At 47.8% G+C, this 19,975-nt stretch overlaps 1 protein-coding gene across 1 annotated transcript in view; it reads left to right on the top strand.

Annotated features, from left to right (window-relative positions):
- Positions 1-215: 215 nt before the first annotated feature.
- The window catches only part of MCF2L2 (MCF.2 cell line derived transforming sequence-like 2), a 132,695-nt gene continuing 112,935 nt past the window's right edge, over positions 216-19,975 (top strand). The window contains exons 1-2 of the mRNA XM_074153636.1: positions 216-512; positions 14,569-14,652. Coding sequence (XP_074009737.1) covers positions 371-512; positions 14,569-14,652 — 226 coding nt within the window. The 5' untranslated portion in view covers positions 216-370. The remainder of the gene's footprint in view (positions 513-14,568; positions 14,653-19,975) is intronic.

Here is a 19,975-nt window from a genome sequence, read left to right on the forward strand (position 1 = left end):
GCTCTTTAAGAGATGTTCTGTGATCTTGCAACGTGCCTCTGGGATCTCTCTTCATTGTGGCTTATAAGGTAGCTTTAAATTAATGATAAGGAAGCCATTCAGGGCATGGGCTGTGCTGAGGTTCACAGCTTCCATTCTGAACGAGAGAATAAAGTAAACTGATATTGAAAGCAAGGAGGGAGAAACAAACACAGTCAGTAAGCCTATAAAAGTCTTAGCCAATTGCAATGGCGAACATCCTGCTGGCGAGGGTGACCTTGGATGAACTAAGTGGGATAAAGTCACCAGCCTGGACTGACGGCTGAAGAATCAGGCTGGATTCCAGCAAACAGAGAGCAGATTCTTGACGAGAGCCTCCTGAGCTGTGGCGATGGCTTCTCGGTGTCGGAAATGTGGACAACAGGTGCCCAGGAACCCACCTTTCACGGCTGTCCGGATAACCGAAGGGGAAATGCAATCTTACCATGATTTTATAGGAGGATGCGTTAGACTGGAGCGCATGGCAAAGAGAGGTACGTGCAGCATCTTTAAAAGAAATAGCATCTTCTCGTAGTGGCAGCTGCATTGCATTCCTAGGAGATTTGCAAAAAGAGATTGTTTTTTCTAATGCTTTCTCTGAGGATTCAGTGGCAAATAAAGACAACTGGCTGGATTTGGACGTTAATGCAGGTGTGAGTGAATCATTTGCCTTGCCTGCATATTTCTGGGATGTTTGTGGTGCTTTGACCTAGAGGAGGTTAAAATGAATGCTAGACTCCTTCTGAATAAATGTTCCTTTCACTCGGGAGTTGGGCACTGAGGTTTCTGTCTATGTCTGGAGCAGGTGTTTGCTGCACACGTAAAATACCTTTTTGAAATGACTGTGAGGAGATGGGGCAGTGGGTATCATGACCCAGCTGACTCCCTCACCCTGTGCTCCCAAATTACGGTGTAGAAGGTCGGTGTCTTTCTCCCTGTGAAGATTCTGATTTCACTGTTTTCATAACAGAAACTCGGACTCTGGAGCTTTTTGTGCTGCGTGAGTCAGTCTGGCTGCAGGGCACTGTTCCGCTCTCCGTGGGTTGCTGGTATAAGATGCTGGTGTCCTGGCAGTGCGTGCTAATTGCATGTTAACTTTGAGGTGGAGTGATGGCAGCTGAAACCCAGGCTGTTGACCCTTTAGTCACATACCAAGATTGCTGAATCATAGAACGGCTTTTCTCTGTGTGTCATTTGAGAGAAAGATTCACCATGGAGCCCTTTGGCTTCATTTGCTCTGTTAACTTGAATAAATACTTAGCAAACCTCAAATCCAGAAATGTATAACATGTTCACGAACACGTGACAAAACGATTCCCAAAAGCATGCAATGTGATTGTACTTCCAAGTTGAATTGTTCATTATGATTTAATGAGCTCTTCAGCAGAGAGTGGCATTCAGTCTGGTAAATCGAGAATATTCTGCAGAAAAGGAGGTGGACCAGAAGCACTGCTTACAAGCTGGGTTTTGGAGAAGCTCTTTAACAGAGCTCTAGTGCACAATGCCCGGGTTTGAAAGCTGCAAAGCCGGCCCATTGTACCTCTGCTTCTGTCGGCCACCTCCCCGTGCTGATTTCGGGCTCGGTGCCTACCTATGCGTGGTTGGATTCGGCTGACCGCTGGGTAACACTGGTGTTTCAGTTGCACTCTGTAGTGAGGTGCTCTGCGTTCAGCCTAGCACGGCAGCAATGCCTGCTACCGGAGCAAGAGACGGGACGGAATTAACTGAAGTTCCTTCCCCAATCTTTGCTCGGGTGCTTCCAGGCTGCTCACGGCTCTGGGGGCAGAGCCCCGGCATCTGCTCTTCTGTCCCTGCCCGTAGGTAGAGAGGGGAAGACACTGGTATAGGGGTAGGAGCTTTGCCATGGTTACTGTTCCCAGGGAAACACCTTCCCTGCCTCTCCTGTTGAGAGATGACCTGGCACAGTATTATGGGCGGAAATCCCATGGAAAATCATTTTCTGCTAGAGAGCAGATAGTGTCAGCTAGTCTGAGCCTGTTGCCATTTTGTGAGGCAGAATGCATCTTTGCTGCTCTTATTTTGAATTCTACCGAAGAGGGCCCAGCAGGGGCAGAAGTCAGGGTATTGCCAGGGACAAGGTGCCTTCAGAGCTGTGTGAGCTGTGAGAATGCTCCAGTGACAACTCGGCATGGGGTGACCATGGTAGAAGGGGGCTAAGGAGCTGGCAAGGTGGCGGAGGAATTCATAATGACGACATTGCCTGGGTTCTTGTCTCCTGCTCTGAACTGTCTCTGCCCTGCTCTCATCTCTTGTCTTGTTTCGGCCGTAGCTTTCCCACCTGTAAAGCAGAAGCAGTGGGAATTACCTGCCTCTGTAAATAGTGGGTCCTGCTGATGTAGCTATGGCTGTCCTTTGAAGATGAGACCAGTTTCCCTTTGCAGTAGGTGCTGCAGAAACACAGGGGAGGAGAGACAATCTGTCCCAGAGAACCTGGGCTCTGCCTGCCCCATCTTGCTAGTCCTTTGCTACTAGCATTGACCAACTCTAGGGGTGGAGGTGTGCCTTCTTCTCAGGCTGGCTCTGAACATAGCAGCACTGCAGCATCGTGGATGTCCGTGGCGTGTTCTGACTTGGGTGCCCCTAAGTGAGAGTCATCTGCAATGTAAAGACACAGCTGGAGCGTCGCTGAGGACTAATTGGCTAGTGCTAACTCAGTACTTCAGGCCAAAGTAGGAAGCTTTTTTCACATCTAGACCACATCTGTGGAGCCCTGCGAGTGTTCTGTGGCAGTTGTATCTCTTGTAGTAAATACCATGCCTAGAAGAGATGGAAGGCACAGAGGTAGCTACGGCAGAACTAGAGGCCAGGGGGTTGCCATCTGGCCTGCAGTGGCCCGCAGGTACCCTACCTCTGATCCGTGGCACCCCGCAGCACGCAGTGCTGTGCCAAGCTCATCCAGTTTTGGATCATGCAAGTTCAAGGCTTCTTTTGAATCACTATGAGTGGTTGAAAGTGTGATTCATGTAAAGAGATGGAAATAGTCAATGCTTGCACAAAGGAGGTGTGGGGGCAGTTGAAGGGCACTTTCCTGATGGCCACGTGGTGACTGCTCAGAGCTCCCCAGCCCTGGCTCCCTGCGGCAGGACCTTGCTGTGTGAGCTGGTCTACGGGTGCTGGTGTCCCCTCTGGGGTCTGCTGGACAAATGGGGCTGGTTCGAGTACCAGTATGTGACCTTGAGACTCTCTGGGAGCTGCAGCTCCAAGGTGCCATAGCCAACAACCACGGGAAAGGAGCCCCTGAAGGCCAGGTGAGAAGGGTGGCAGGGACTGCAGTCCCGAGCTGCTGCTCCCTGTGGTGCTCTCGGTTCCTCCCAGAAGAGATGCTGAAGCTGAAAGCCGAGCATAGCCTCTTGTCGTGAAACACATCCTTCGTGGACAGTGGCTCCTCTGCCTTTTCAACACTGACACGGCTATTCAAGTCACCCAGCTGCTGGTTCACATCTTTTATGCTTGGGGACGCCTCCTGCCAAAATAGTCCCCTCTGTCCCCAGATGCTCTTAATTACCCTGCCTTGTGATGATGCCGAGTCCTCCGATGGCACCACAAAGCTATTGGGGCTTAACATGGATGGATGAGCGTTGGCTGATTAGACTGTGTTTCTGCGTGCTGTGGAGCTTGAGGCTGCGTGCAAATTATACATTTTTAAGTGAATAAATGTGTGGTTTTTATCCGTGCTCAAGGCTGGTGGCTGTGTAAAACAGGGTAATGAAGCTGCAGACACTGAGGAGTATGCACCTCATTGCTGAGACTATTCAGCATTTTGCTGTTTCTGCAAAACCAGGTGAGATCCTCCGTGCCAGCGGGATGGGAACAGAGTGTTTCTGATCCTGTCCTTCCGTAGGACAGAGGGATGCTGCAGTTCTGCCTGTCCAGCAATCACGGGCACTTGTTCTCCATCCTGCTGCTCTGTCTCTCTCGCTGCTGGAAGTGAAAAGCAGTTCAGGGCGGAAAAGGGACTGAAGGATTGGAAGTGGTTTTAGAGCACTTAAGGATTTAAAGATCAAAGATGGCTTCTATGGCACTACTGCAGAAGCAAAATCCATCTGTATGAGATCAGGCTGAAATTTTGTGGATTTCTGGGGGCTTCTTCACCTTCAACAGTGAAATAAATGAGAAATGCTTTCCTTGCCTACACGGCTGACCCTTCTGCAAAGGTGCTGGTTGCTGGGGAAAGTGACTCTTTCATGTGAAGACTGAAATGTGCAGTGGAAGTGGAAGGTATTTCTAACCCCCTGGAGACTCAGTCACAGTGCCTCCTCGTGCATTGCTCAGAATTTCTCTTGGTTTATTTGCATTCAGTATCTGTTCTCCTCTATAATGTAAAATGCTACCTAGGGAACCTGGGATACATATTTTATTTTTTTCAGCTAGCTCTCACTGCAAAGAAAATAGTTAAAATAAAATATTCTGTTTTCTGTAGAGGTTTTCCCAAGAAAAAAAATCCTTATCTTAGATGCTGGTGTCTCTTTTCACCTGTTCCCATTGATATGCAGCCAGCTCTGCTGCTGTGAACAATGCTGAACCCTGGTTACCTAATCAGAGAAGTCCAGAGAATAATGATGAAATTAGGGAAGTCATAGCTTGATTTCCATTTAAAAAGAGTTTTGAGAGATAAATAGTACTGGGAAGATCAAGAGAACAAATTCTCAGAGGGCAGGTTATAGCAGGGACCTTCTGGGTGTTTCTGTTTTTCCCTTCCTCCCACGATACCAGAGCAAGAAACAACTCAGTGAAATGGAAGAGCATTAAACACGCCTAGACAGATTGCTGTAATTGGTGATGTTTTGTTAACTTGTGGGACTTATTACCACAAGATAATAGCTCCCTTTGCTTTTTTTTTTTGTATTGCCTAAATAGTAGCGTAAACTGTCTGGGGAGAAGATTTCAGGGGGAAATGGTGCTGAATGTGCTGGGAGGTTGGAGAGCATCTGTGCGGGGCCCTCACCCTGATTGTGCCCACAGAGTTTACTCTCCAATTTCAGCCAGTTCTGCTGCTTCAAGCCCCACTTAAAGACCCAGTTGTGCTGTGCTGGTATGTTGCCCTGGTGCAAATCGGGCTGCTGCTTTATTACCTGAATCTTGCTGTGGATTAGCCTGCCCAGGGAGGCTTCTAAGTCATGGACTCTCCTCCTTCACCACCTGGTTGGTATCCAGCAGAATTACTGGTGCTCACTTGTAAAAGAATGGTAAATATGGTAAATAAAGCTTGGTTGTAGCAGCCCAGCTCCTATATGGGCATATTTGGACTATGCCAGGTGCCTTATTGCCCAAATCTCTGATTCTATTAGTTCATTCTATTTCTCAAGCGGGGGAAAAAAAAAAATCCTCCAGGCTTTTACAACAGACAAGAATTATTGACCAAACATTTCCTTTTTTTCACCTTTTTCTAAGCCAGGATGTCTCAGCAACAGAGACGGCGCTTTATTCATGTTCAGAACCTGTTCCCGTGAGCCGTTACGCTGGGGGTGCTGAGCTCAGGCTGTTTGTCTAAGCTCGTGAGTCACCACCTTGACACGGAATGCTGCTGGGGGGGCCCTCCAAGGAGCAAGGGTCTACACGGCTGAAGATCTGATTATGAAATTGGGATACTGTTAATTAGTAAGGCCACCCCCTGCTGGCATTGGGAAAAGCCGAGGGGAGATGGGAAGAGGTAAAGGAATGGGATTCTCTGTTTCGTTTTCCCTTGACTTTACCACTAGGCTCCATAAGGGACATCTGCCAGAGCAAGGATAAATTGCGGGCAACTATCAAATTTTTTAATCAAAACCACAATAAGAGTCAATGGGCTGGAAATTAAAGCGAGAGCTTTGAAAGACAAGCCAATTTCTTTGTGTTAGGCCAGCGCCAGGGGAAGCGGTGGATTTCCAGTTGCCTGGAGTCCTTAACATAAGATTAAAGAGCTTTCTAAAATGCTGGTTTAATCCAATTTCTGTGAACTTCTTGTGTGCTCAACAAGTCAAACACAATGAACCTAGTGGTCCCCCCGGCCCTGCAGTGAAAGAATCCGGGGAAAACAATCTCTGGGTTCAAGGCACTTGGGATGAGCCATTCCTTGTGGTGCTTTTGGAGAGCCAGACCCAGAGGGGTGAGCACACGGCCGGGGGGGGTCAGGTGCTGGGGGGGGGGGAGTTACTTCAGTCAGACTCGGGTCAGGTGTATTATAGCAACTGGGGATCAGGTCCCTGAAGGACTTATTTTTTAAACTATTCTTCCATGCGTATTGCAGATGCTTACCAGTAACAATCCCAGAAACGTCAGTAATTATGACTCTGGTCCGTATGCTGTTGCTGGTGGGACAGTATTTGGGTAGTAAAGAACATTATTCCACTGAGGGAGACACAACAGCCTATTGAGCTCGGCAAAGGCATTTTATAGCTGCACGCTGAAATTATCATTACTAATTATGCAAATGAAAAAAGGTCTGACACTTGTAAATCTAGTTGATGGAACTGAAAGTGCTGTCTGAGGAGCTCTCCTTTGGGCGTGCGGTGGCCTGAGAGGAACGTCCTGGTGCCCCTGTTACGGTGAACGCAGACTTGGGTCCCCGAGTCTGTCCTGAGCTAGCTGCGTGGAACTGATTGCTCCCCTGTTGAAGAGCTGTCCTCGTGGTTCCAACCAAATTCCTGGGTCTGGTGCGGGCTTCTCCTTTGTCTTTGCCGTGCTATGGTGTGTGGGTGTGCCTCGGGACCGGGCTCCAGGCCAGCTATCCACAGCAGCTGGTGGTTTCCCTTGGCCCCGAATACTCCCCTATTTAAAGCTATTTTAACGAGAGCCCTTTCCGTGCCTTGGTCTGAGCAAGTGAATCTGTTCTGTCTCTTCTCGGGACGCCCCTTTGTTTGTCTGTGCTGGCTGTGAATGCCTCAGGGTGTCCGAGGATCCCAGAGCTTCCCGGGAGGGAAGAGCCAGCTCTACCTTAGGGAGGGTTAAAGCCCGGGGACGGTGTGTGTCAGAGGCCTCTGCTGTGGTTTGGTTGAAGCAGTTACTAAGCAATTTGTGCAGCCTCCTCCGGGAGAGCGTCAGCTCTTTGGTGCACCGTACGTTAGATCCAGCATCTCTTCCACAGCGGGCTCCATCCCTCCCCGGAGCTCATCGCCACAGCGGGACGCTGGAGGAGCCAGCCTGCGACACCGGGGAGGGCACAGGCTTGTGAGTGTCGGGGGTCTGAGGGGGAGGCATCCCGCTTTGCGGTGCCTTTCTGTTGCTTTTTCTGGTGGGATTCTGATCTGAGACGGTGGTGGCAGCTTGGAGAAGGCTGCCGGAGGGGCGGCTGGGTCCCACGGGCAGAGATGTGGGCTGTGAGCAGTGTTTGTGGTGTTACTGAGGAACCTGCAGCGTGCTGCCGGGGCTCACTGTGTCTCTCCGGTGGCAGTAACTGGGGAAATGTTGCTGAGCTAACCGGCCTCTCTTCAGGAGTGAGCAAGAAAACACTCCTTCGGCTCCTGAACCGGGCGGTCCCTCAAAAATTACGTGAATAGGCTCTAAGGCCGTTTTGCTGGATGCAATAGTTGGGAGCAGAGCCGGTGGCTGGGATTTCTCTGTTTGAGCTGTGGAAGTGTCTGCTGGCAGGCTCTGGGGAGGGAGGAATGAATCTGCCGTGCAGCCCGCCCTGTCTCTTGATTAGATTGGTGTCCGAGCCTTGCAGTGAAGGGATGGCAGCCTTGCCGTCGGCCGCAGGCGGTTCTTGTTATTCATGATGGATTTTAACAGGACAGCGTGGAAATGTGAGACCTCCTCTTGTTGTGGTCTGTTCTCTGAGCAGGAATTTGTGTTCTAGCAATCCGGCGTTGTTGTGAAGCACAGATTTTGGGAAGAAATAATATTAACTTTTCTCTGGCAAAAATGAGCAACCATCAGGAAGTGTTTACTACTGAGGAACTAGATGAGAGGCTGTGCCGTGCTGCTGGAAATCTGGGTTAATTTCTTGAAGCTGTTTCTGAGATTAAAGGTCAAGGTTTAATGCCTTTTATTAGGGAAGTTTCTGTTTTGTGGAGAGCAGGATATAACATCCCCCCGTAATATCCCAGCGTGTGCTCTGTGAAATCGTAGAATGGTTCAGGTTAGAAGGGACCTTGAAGATCAAGTTCCAAACAAGGAATGTCTGTCTCCAAAAAGGGAAAAAAAAATCAAAATAATATTTTGCTGAGCAAATGATGTGGAATGGTGTGTTTCTTTAGCTCTTTGCTGACTATGGGTAGTTCAGAGTGTATAGAGAAGATTTATTGGTAATTTCTCTTATGGTTTTACAGAAATATTATACGAAGTGTCTTCATAACAGGGTGGGATAACAGTCACCTAAACTGAACAGTGAGAGTATATGCTTTAAGAATTTTATATTCCTTTGTACAGTGTAGCTTTTATGGGGATTACTAATCAAGGATTCTTAGATGTGTGCATAAATGTATGGTGCATTCTGACAATGAGTAGTTGTTAAAATCCTTGAAGTGTGACTAGAGATATAACTTTGTAGACACCAATGGATTTCTGTAGAATGTACAAATAGTAAATCAAAATACTGGCTTGTTTTCACCTTCTTTCCAGTTTACTGATATAGGAGACAGATTTTGATTTTTTTTTTTTGATTCACTGATCATTTTTAAGACATTTTCCTTAAAAACAAACAAATAAAAAATCCCAGCCAAAACAGAACATCAAAAGGCTATTTTTCAGAAGTGGTTGAATAGGAAAAAGTGGCAAAATCTGTTTCTTCACCCAAGGAAATCTGTACCAAAATGTTTTGAAGTTGAAATAAAGGAATAGTTGGAAAAGCTGAACTGAGCCCTAGAGGGGCCCCAGAACAGAGCAGGGGCTGTCCCGCCGGGGCTGGGCACAGAAACGAGTATTTCGTTTTTGAGCTATAGAGAGATCTCAGCCTGACTGAGAACTGTCAACTTCACTCCTTCTGAGTCTTGGGGTTCCCCGGGCTCAGGCTGTAGTTCTGCACCTGGACTTCCTGGCCATCTGCTGTCATTTTAGATTATTGCAGTAGTTGGGAGGACGCGATTTCAGGTCTTCGATATGAAAAGCTCTGCTTTCACCCCCTTCCAGGTCAGCCACAGGAACCTCCCAGTGTGTACTGTGCCCGGCTGTAAAACCAAATCGTTCAACTAAGTCTGTACCCTCTCCTGGGGCATGGAAAAACACAACCACCAAACAGGGCTTTCCAGTCTGTGACCTCTCCACTCCTGGAATTTTATGTTAAAAGTGGACATCAAATGTAGTCAACGAGATGAACTGAAAAATGCAGTGAGCCAAAGGAACTTGAACAATCTTTGCTGAAAACCATTTATTCTGATTTTTAAATCCAATGTGCCCTCAGAGCAGGGTAAGCTGTACGTCCTGCTGTGCAAGAATGCTTTGGAAATACTGATTGTGACTTGGTGTAATGCAAGGAGAGGACTTCAGAGCAGGTGTGCGGTGCAATGGAGGATCTCATCAGGTACCAGTTCAGCTTCTGCCCAGGTAGAACTGAGGGTGACAGGTTTTTGAGCTCTTCAGGGGAAGGCGTGCGTTGCCAGCCTTTCCCTCTTCCATGGACATGGGCTGGGAAAGCCAGCAAGGCAATTCCTTCCACACCGTGGCTGAGGTCTTTCCCTTGACCAGGGCTCGGAGCACATCGGCAGCACGTCACTCGACAGTTCCCCCGAGCCTTGCTTGTCCAGATTTCTACTACATTAGTGTACAGAACGTGGGGCTTGCTGTTACAGTTAAAAAGCCCCTAACCAGACAAACCAAAACCCAACAAACCGAAACAATAAACTTTTAAGGGATACCTCCAAACATGAACCAGTTACTTAAATATTCCAGAAGGATCTTCTGTCTTTGGAAGTTAGTTAGCAAGCTTTGCTATGAAACCTGGTTTTAATTGGAACAGGAGTTGCATTTGAACACGTACACTTTGTAGGCTTCACAGCGGTGCTTGGTTAGTAACTGGTGTGAGAGAAAAGCCGACACCAGTCGTTTCCCTGTGCTGCACCCTGCCTTTTGCTCTAAGCTGATCTGGGTGTGATTCTCTGCTGGAAGAGGTAGTCCTGCCCTTGCCCTTGCCCACCCGGTGCCTCACTAGCCCTTGTGCCCTTCGAGCTCCTTGGCAGGGAACTAACCCTGAGAAGAAGCCGTCCACTCAGAAAAACATTGCCTCGCTTTATGTACAATCGCTTTTTTCCTGGCCTAGTTTTCAGTTGACTCAACTTGAGTTAGTAAAAGAAGAGGTGGTGGGAACGTGCAGAAGAGTAAGAGAGACGCTGGGATTTCCGTTCTGTTTATAGATGGATTTCTCGTTTCTTTTCCAAGCAAACAAACGGTAGCACAGCCAGCCTGTGTCAGCAACCCATCTTGCTCTTTCTCTGGCTGGGCTCAAAGAATAAACAAACCTTTTCAGAGAGTAAACGAAGGGCAGAAATGGTGAGAAAGAGAAACAAACAGAATTTAAAAAAAGAAACCCAAACCACGAGCTTCTTTCTCTGATGTAATAACTTTGAAGTTCTTTTTGGCCTTCAGGAAGGGAAATGTATGGTTGGACTCCGTGATCTCAGAGGTCCTTTCCAACCATGAAGATTCTGGGATTCTGTTTTGCTTAGGAGCTTGCATCGTGAACTCTGGTGGGACAAAACACTTTCAAATCCTTTAGCCTGGTTAAACCTTATCAGTGAAGACATGCAAATTTGTCCCCCTGGTGTGTTTAATTCTTGAAATCTAATTTAGCTCAGCGAGAGTAACTGCTGTTGTTCCTGGCAGAAACGTTTGAACTGTAGGCACTTTGCAACCTTTGAACTCTGGACTTGTGTGTTGCCTTTTGGTCCTTTGGAAGAAGAATAAGAACATCAGGTGTCCCTTCATGCTCTCAAAATGAAATCTCTGGCCTTATGCTTAATGCTGTCTGACTCTTCCATCACATCAGCAATTTTTCCCCAAATCCAGCCAGGCAGTTGTAGCCTCCAGTCCCTGAGAAACCCAGAACCCCCAGTGTCCTGCTGTGGCTGGTCCCTTTGGTTGTCTCTCCTGGAGCAACAGGCAACTGCCATGTCAATCTGCTCTGGGCAGCCCGAGCTCTCACTCCAGCAGGTCACCTTTCCATCACTGCTGGAAACAGTTAGTTGCCGTTAGCACGTAAACTAATTTCTTTGTGCTCAGGGAAGAGAGGGGGGAACAGGATCATATCCATCAGAACTTTTACTCAGCTGCTGGTGGTGTAGCCCCGGTGGTGGCTATCCCTGGGCTGTTACATACAGCTGTGGTGAGACATCAAATAGGCTGTGTGGGGAAGCCCAAGCGTGTGTCATTTTTGAGTGAGGAATTAGGAAGCGTAGCCCAACGGCTTTCCCCTTGAAGATGGCCCAGTTGCAGGCAGCCCCCCTGCAGATCTGGGAGGGGAGAAGCTGTGCCAGGCAGATGGCTGTAGTAATTGGTTTGCTTTTTCTCCCCCTTGGTAGAAAAGCTTGAGAAGGAAAACTGTGAGGCCTAATTCTTCAGCGGTGAAACTTGCCTTGCATGTAAAAACTTGAACAGTCTCTGCTGGGAATTAAATTTATAGCAGTTTAAGAGGAGACCCAAGAGCGGATGAACTGACCTGTTTCTTTCACCCCCCCCAGTATCACGTTCTTATTCATATTTTGATTGTCCTGGCAAATTCAATTAGCTCAAGTGATGACGAGCTGCACGGTGTGTGTAAAGATTCAACTTTGGTGACCTACGTAGGGGATTGCCATTGTTTCACACAATACTGTTTGGTCAATTAAGCTTTTTTTCTTTTTTAAATTTGAGAAGCTATGTGTAACTGCCTCTTCAATTAAAAGAAGACTGCAAGAATAATCACACGGAAGCTAGCAAATGCCTGGGTGAAGGTTGCCAAGATAACCACGTCCCGGGTGCCTGGCTGATGATGCCTGATCTTTAGCTGCGTGGCTGCACAGAGGTTCTATCAGAGGACAGGACTGCTCTGAAGTGCCCAGGGCTTGTTCAGTCTCTGCTGCAGATATTAGCCAGGTGCAATGGAGCGACTCGTTGCCAAGCTCCTGCAGCTTGTCGGCTTCCTAAAACCTTCTCAGTGACTTTTGGGCAGCGAATTAAAAGATGCTAATCACCAAGAAGTTTTTCTGAAGTAGCCTGTGAACCTGCAGCAGTCGGCTCGGTGTCAGCTCCCGGCAGCCCAAAGCAGGGTTTTCCCAGCTGTGGCTCTGTCCCACGGGAAAATGGTGAAAACCTTGTTTCTGCCCAAGAGCCTGAATGAACACCAACTTCCTGCAGGCTTGTGGCTGGCAGTCGTGGAGCAGAAGGGCTACACAGCCTCCTGGGATACAGTTAGCAGAAGGTACGAATGGGTTAATGCTCACTAATGCTAGGCAAAATGTCGTGGCTTTGAAACAAACCCAGACCTGTGTCTTTCGGTTTGCCTTTAAGAATTTTTTCAAGCTTTTCTTCTAGTCAAAGATTGAAAACTTCCTTCAGCAACCCCAGCTGGTGGTTCTGGTGCCTTGGGGTGGGGGGAAGATATGGTGGCTTTCCTTATAAAGGCTGTATCTATCTTCTGATGTGTTGTGATCTCTACTGCATATTCAGGTTTTGACTGAGAGAATAAGCCACCAAGTTGTCCCGCTATGCTTTTTGAAACAAATCGTTCTCTTCCCTCCCTGCAGCCCCCACCAGTTCAGGAGATCTTGAGTCTCACTGGTCTCTCATATATACACGCTGTACCTGACACAGCCAGTCTCTGATCTTGGACAGCTTGTGGGCTCCATTCAGGTGATGATGGAGGTAGTAGAAAATACATTTGGCGAGTAACAATCACATGAAATAAGTGAGCATAGCTCTCACACTGACGCACAGGGCTCCTGGGCTGTACCTGTGTGGCTCAGTGCTCTGCGGGCACCCAGCTCCGTTACTTGGAGCAGTTTATCTCTGCTCAGGGTGAAAATAAACTACTCTGTGTCCAAAGCTGAGCCTTGGCTCTGCTAACTCTGGGCAACAGGCTAAATCCGTGGCCATGGCAAAGATTGAAATGACAGGAAGTTCTGTAACATCACTGGACCCAAGCTCGTTAGCTGTGATTCATTAGGCTGCTCTTGGGGCTCCTACCCACCTGCAGTGTCGAGAATCAGAGAGGCTGATGGTGGGGTGTATAAACAGGATGGAAATGAAGGTCCTGCATCAAAAACATCACTCGTTCTAGTTTGACTTTTCCCCTTTTCAGTTCAAAGGGAGGATTTGCAGAATCAGCTCCCTTGAGACTGTTTTTTTTTCCAATTGCTTGGAATTATTGCCTTGTTTTTTGTGCATCAGCCAAAATCTGTGCAACTTCTTTCCGCATTGCGTGTCACTGTCTGTCTCAGAGGGCAATGACACAAGCTCTTCCGTTACTTTGCATTACTGAAGTGTTCGGAAATGAATAGAAAAGTTTCCAAGTGACACTGTCATTTAAAACCTAGAATGCCTGGTTCTGGCAGGGATCAGAGTGGATGTCAAAGCAAGACAGAGGTGGTACTTTGGGCAGCAGACCAGGACGCAGGAGAAGGAAGCTAATCCCTAACCTCTCCGACCTCCCTCTCTGCTGCTGGAGGGTTTGTTTAAAACCGGGTGCACCGAAATATTTTCAGTGCCTGCATCGTAGTGACATCAATGAAGATCTTGGTGCTTAAACAGGGCAACTGCCTGCCTTTAGTCTGACCTGTGGTTGGTGTGACCCAGCAGCACACAGCCAGGGCCGGGGGTGGTTCTGCAGTGCCTAAAGGCGTAATTGTAATAGGTGTTACCGTAACCTCAGTCTGGATCCTGCCAGTCGAGCTGGCACATACTCACCAGCAAATGTTGCTGGTCCAGACTGGGGTGAAGAGTGGGGAGAACAATGGGGTGCACCTGCTGCAGGAAGAGATCAAATTAGCTCAATGGGACATTGGAGTTCTGGTCACTGAATAGATCACACACAAAAGTCATGGTGATTTTTCCCCAGCTGCTTGCCAAGTTATTTTTTAACTTTTCAGTGTTTACTTCAGAAGAGCAGGCTTTGTTTTCATGAGAAGAAAGCCTCGCAGCCCCTTATTTCCTCCTTTTACTATGTATTTGCTTGTAGCGGAAAAAGCATCAGCAAAGGAAACTGTTGTGGATTGGTTGGTGCCAGAGTCCTCAAGCAGAGACCAGGGAGTTGAGGGTGGAACATGGCACTGTCTCCAAAATAGACTTTGCTGTTCCAAAGGCTGAAAAGCTGCTTTATGTGGGAGGCCAAATGCAGTGGCTTAAACTGGAACATGAAGTAGTAAGGAGCAGGCTGTCAGCTTGAGCAAACCTGTCCCAAGCTCTGGCAAATCTACTGGAGCTGGTTTATGGAAAGCTCTCTCTGCAATCACAAGGCGATAAAGTGAGTAGGCTGAGGATGAGTCTCCGTAAGTATCATTAACTCCTCCGTGATAGTCGTGTAACATCTGAGCCAATAGCCAAGCTGGGCTCTTCTCCTCCGAGTGTCATCTTTGTTTTGCTGAGTTCTTAAAGGCTGGGAAAATTGTCATTAACTCACTGAAGATTTTTGTTTTCATTGCACAGATGAAATCATGCAGCAGGAGATACGGCCGCTGGTTGCAGTGGATATCATAGAGCAGCTCCACAGGCAGTTTGCTATCTTGTCAGGTAAGAACTTGCTGGTAATTACACTCTGGGATTCTCTTGGAAACGTACTGGAATCTGACGTGCTGTCACCCTTCAAGCAGTTCCAGTAGTGCTTTTCTATTGCTAAAGAACAGTGCTGTTACCGTCAGACATTCACAGTGTGTGGAGCTGATAAATGCCAACTTGCTGTGCTTGTTTTTCTTAAGGTTAATTTTCCGTGCTCTCCACAATGGGGTGGGGGGAACAGATTCAGAGGGTAAGAAATTAAACAAATCTTTCTGTACGTATCTTTGCACAATGTCCAAGCATCTTGTTTATGGGAAAAGGTTTTGGTCTATCGGGGAGCTATTCATGACCCTCTCCCTCTTCCTTCTTTGCCTTTGTTTTAGAGATGATTAATTTCTAAAGTATACGGTTCTAATCTTTTAAAGATTTGATTATTACATATTCCTTTGTTTCCCTGAAGTTTGCAATCCCACAAAGTGACGCATTTCCTTCCCTGAACAAATAGCTGATACTGAAATATTTGCCAAATTATTTCATACGCTTCTTTCGGATACTGTAGAAGACAAATCCTTATCTGAGTCCTAAAATGGCCTCTGCTGTTGACTGTGTGGCCTCTGGCAACTCCTTTTGTCTCTGTTTCCGCCTGCTCTGCAAATAAGGTGGTCACACTGAGGTTCTCTTGGTCAGCCCATCCCTCTGCCCGTGCGGAGCAGCTCTGGGGACATGGAGCAGAGAGCGCAGAGCAGACCGCCAGCGACCAGCTCGGCAGGGCCAGTCCTTGTGCATCTTCACGTTCCCAAGTACGCTCCAAGCTACCAAATGAAATCCAGATCTTCAGTTACTCAGAATTCTTCATGGGGCTCTGCGTATTAAAACTTGGTTTTGGAGGTTTCTAGGTTTCTTGTGGCAGCTTCATGAGCTCAGTAACTAACTGGTTGGCATTCGGCAGAGGGTATTGGCTAAGCAGGGGTGGAACCAGCTACCTTCTCGCCTGCAGAGAAGCATCTCAGGGTCACGCCTTCCTAGAATTCCTAATAAATACAAGCCTCCCTGCAGGACAGTGTCAGCAACTGCAGAAAATTGTTCAGCCCTTTTGCATCCCACCGTGGTGCTCAGTGCAGGGTAGGCAGGAGCTGCTGGTGTAGCGTCTGTCCTACGGCAGTTTGTGGGGTAGTGTTGCACCATTCTCCTTGGCTGTCCATGGTGAGTAACGTGGTATTATCACTAAGTGCCACTTAACACCCGCCAGCCGGGGATCCATGCAGAGGTGCCACAGCAAAGTCCCAGAAGCATTAGGGGGCAGGGAAAGCCGGGCTTCCCTTTCCCTGAAGGTGCCAGCTGCTTAACAGAAAAAATAATGCCTGACGGGTGGGAATTGACAGTCTCTTAATCTGGGGGCTGTTGTCAAGTTTGAAACCAATCCTCACTTAAAGAACCGCTTCAGGAATGCTACTCAGACCCCTTTTATTAGTGCTAAACTGGCTTTAAAATATTCTAAATGCAAGGAAGGGAGCAGGGAATCTAGTCTCTGTTCAACTCCTTGTGGGTCTTGATGTTGCCTTCAGTCAGATCACAACCGGGACGCCTGTCTGCTCTTTGTGAGCAAGAAAACACGTATCAGCTGGGCTCTCCGCAATGCTCCGCTTGCTTTCCCCGCTCACCAGGCATCAGGGCTGCTGAAACCAGTATTGTTTCCAAGGCCTTTGATTTAACTGCTACACAAAGGCCCAAAACGCTTCTCTCAGTGCAAAGAACACGATGCATGTTGAGAATTCCGTGGCTCGTGTGCGAGGCCTCTCAGGTGAAACGTGGAGGACTGCTTTTCTTAAACGCTATTGCCTTGTGACATTGGAGCCCATTAATAACAGCCGTGTGTGGCACGGAATGAGCCACCTGTGGAAAGCAGTTTGTTAAACAGGAGGAAACCCCCATTTCCAGTTCCAGCTAGAACATTAAACATGGCACAGAAATGTCAAGGGTAAATATTAAAAAGCTTTTTCCTATTTCTTTATGGACCCATCATACAGCAGTGCCTGCGTTCTCATCCACTATTTTAGCAAATTCAACTCTTCACATTTGATTTAATTCTTTTATTCTTGGAAGTGATGAGAAAGATGTTTAAATAGTCTAATTTAAACCTAAGGTGCTTAAAGACTTGGGAAATATCTCTTCATGGAAGGCAGGGCTGAGAGGCTTGTTTGTTAGGGATGGGCACATAACTGGTTCATCAGCATACAAGTACTAACAACAGTGAGTTGTCTTTCATGCTCCATCTGCATAAATAACAAATCCCATCGGAAGATTTTTCAGGCTTATCTAGAATCTCCCCGGTACAGTCCAGAAATAAAATCCGAATAAGAAAGAGGGCAGTATAGTTCATAGTTTCTAAGCTGATTTCAGTCTGAAGGTTACACCTCCATTTGGAAACCTGGGGGCCTCCGTTCCGAAACACCCGTGGCAGCCTGTGGGGGACATCACAAACACACAATCATCTGCCCAGAGGTCCCTTTAGCCCAGTATCTTGTTCTGTTGGTGGCCAGTGGTGGGTTGTAGGTAAAATACAGCAACAGGAATCTTCCTCACTGGCCCTTTATTGCCTCCTACAAACTGAGGTTTAGGTACAAGCCAGAAATGACTATACTTCTCAAAAATGCATTTCTCTAAGTGTAACTTTTTTTCCTCTAGCAAAAGATTGGGTTTTTTCATCCAATGGGAGCAGATCTGGGCACTCTCCTGCCTCATTTCACTTACCAAAGTAAATCACACATAAATGACCTCATTTGATTTTGATTATTTTTTTTTTTCCCAGGCAGCTCTGCAGCTTTTCCTTACAGTGTGCTGCTTTTCATTAGGCACAAGCAACCACAAATATTTTGGTGCTTCAGTGCTTGCCTTCGTGGAGACTGAAAATCTCTGGATACGTAGCCCATTTCTCTGTTTTCCATGCCAATAGGTGTCAGCTCAGTAGCCACTGGCTGACAAAAAGCCCTCTGCTCTTTGACCCCATCACCGTGGGCAGTAAAAGATGCTCCCAACTTACTCGTAGAATGTTTTGGGCATATGTTTGTCTGAACAACTTCATAAAAATTTTATATGCTGATTTACCCTGGCGTGGGTTCTCTCTTTCGCTCCCCAGGGCAGCTCTGGCCTCCTCTTCCCTGCAGGCTGTTCAGTGGGTCTGGCTTGTGCCACCCCACAGCCTCTGGCTCTGTGGAGCTCTCCTGTCCGGCCTGTGGACCACAAATCCATTTGCCCAGTGATGATGAGTAACCGTTTGACTGTTGCAGAGTTTGCTATAAATGAATATTTATTTGATTAATAACAGCTGGTGGCTGAGGCAGATGTAGTGAAACCATAATATTCCCTTGCAGAAAAGCAGAAAAAGAGTAGAACGATTGAAGTCAAAGGCTCTTTGTTTTCTCTGGACATGACTCATTAGAAACGCTTTCCTCTAGTATTGCTGAGTACAAACTTCTCAGAAGAGGATCTGACTGTCTTGCAGTCTCTGAGCAGATGGTAGGAATTATATACCAAGCCTAATGAGTTGGGTGTCTGATTGTGTCAGGGGCTAGTTCTAATGAATGTGTTGGATACTGCCAGCCTCCTGTTCGTCCTGGCCCTCTGGCACTGGACTAACCAAGCCTGTGCTGAGAACAGGGAAACTCTCCACAGCCTTCCTGGGTCATGGAAAAGGCTGTGGTGTGATGTGACGCTGTCCTTAATCACATAGTTCTCCTTTGGTCATCTCTTCTTCCACGTGCTGATCTAGCCCTGCTTAGCTTGTGAGATCTGGTGGGCGTGCTGGCTCTTGTGGTTAAATTCTAATTCTGGAACCGCTACTGCCTCTTTCCTTTCCCTGAAATCTGAACTCCCAATTACGGGACTACAGCTGAGACAACACAGAAGGGCACAGCTACCAGTGTGTGTTTCCTGTAGCTGTTGAGGGAACTAGATCACACAGCTGGGGAGTGCTGAAAACTTGGCTATTCTCACACACACCAGTTTTTACTGGAGAACCACTGGTGAAATACTGTTCCTGTCCTGCTGACACCAGTAGCCTGCTGCACCAGTCTGCCCTGGGAGCTACTGCTACCCCCTCCCTTTTTTATCTGCAGCTTCACAACCTGTTCTTATCTGTAATTACTCCGTCAAAGAGCCCAATCTGCCATTTTGCAGCAATAATGGATCCTGTTACTAAATCACGAATTTATTAGACAAACCGTCACGACATGTTTTAGCAGAGATTCATGTTCTTTGTGTTCTGCTCCTGGTAAGTCAATGCACTTCAGTGGATGGCATCTGAAAGTGGGAACTGACTCTGCAGCCAGTTTATTTAATTTCCAAAGCCTGGAGGGCGTTTGGCCATCTGCTTCCTCTTGAACTGAGCCTTCTGGAAAACCTGGCCTGACCTTGCTGAAGGGACACTTTGGAGTTTGTGTCAAAATCTACAACCAGGAAGTAGGAATTAACTTCAATGAGAAATTCAGCATTCACCACCCTTAGTCTCCGTGGGGAAACAACAGGAGGGCACGGAGCAAGCAAACCCTGGCCAAGGCAGCGAAACTTCAGCCGAGATATCGCGGAACCCTTCAGCTGTCGGGCCTGGGAGATGAACTCTGGTGGGGTCTGCTGTGACCCAGGGGCTCTCTGGGTGCGGGCAGAGCCGTGCCCTTATCCCGTGCCCTTATCCCGTGCCCTTATCCCACGCTGGGGCCAACAATGACTAAGAAAACTGCGGCAAGAGCTGCTGAGCTTTGTCTGACACCTGGGGAGGTGTGTGCTGTCCACCTGCAGACAAATGTTGAGATCTTCTCCTGCCCGTAGCCTGTGGGGGGTGGAGTTTGATGGTTTTTTCCAAGGGATTCGGCATATTTGGTAATCTCTGGTTGGATTGATGAATCTCACTAGCGGTGTTAGAAGAAGAGCTGCTGGCTATGGGATAGGAGTTAAATGTAGCCCCCGAGCGTCTCAGCCATGGATATTTTTGGTCCCTGGACAGGAGGCATAGGTGGGCTCATAGGCATAGAACTGGGGAGGGGGATGTTTCCCAGGATCCCTGTCGTGTCCTGCAGTTGTGCTCCCTTGCTGCTTTTACACCGATCACACCAGCATGCAGCTCCAGCTGGGAGAGCTCTCCCAGTTCAGCGCTCACACCTCATTTCTCAATCACACCCTTTGTGCTGCAAAGCAAAATTAAATTTTTCTCTGCTGCCATATCCCCTTCTCCCCCGTGCATATTCCTTCCCCAAATACTTGAGCTGTTTTGTTGCCACAGCTGAATTCTGGCCCCATCGTCACAGCAGCAGCGAGCCAGGCCACACCGGGAGCTGGAAAGTCT

Source organism: Numenius arquata, chromosome 9, assembly GCF_964106895.1.
Source record: "Numenius arquata chromosome 9, bNumArq3.hap1.1, whole genome shotgun sequence".
Lineage (NCBI taxonomy): Eukaryota > Metazoa > Chordata > Aves > Charadriiformes > Scolopacidae > Numenius > Numenius arquata.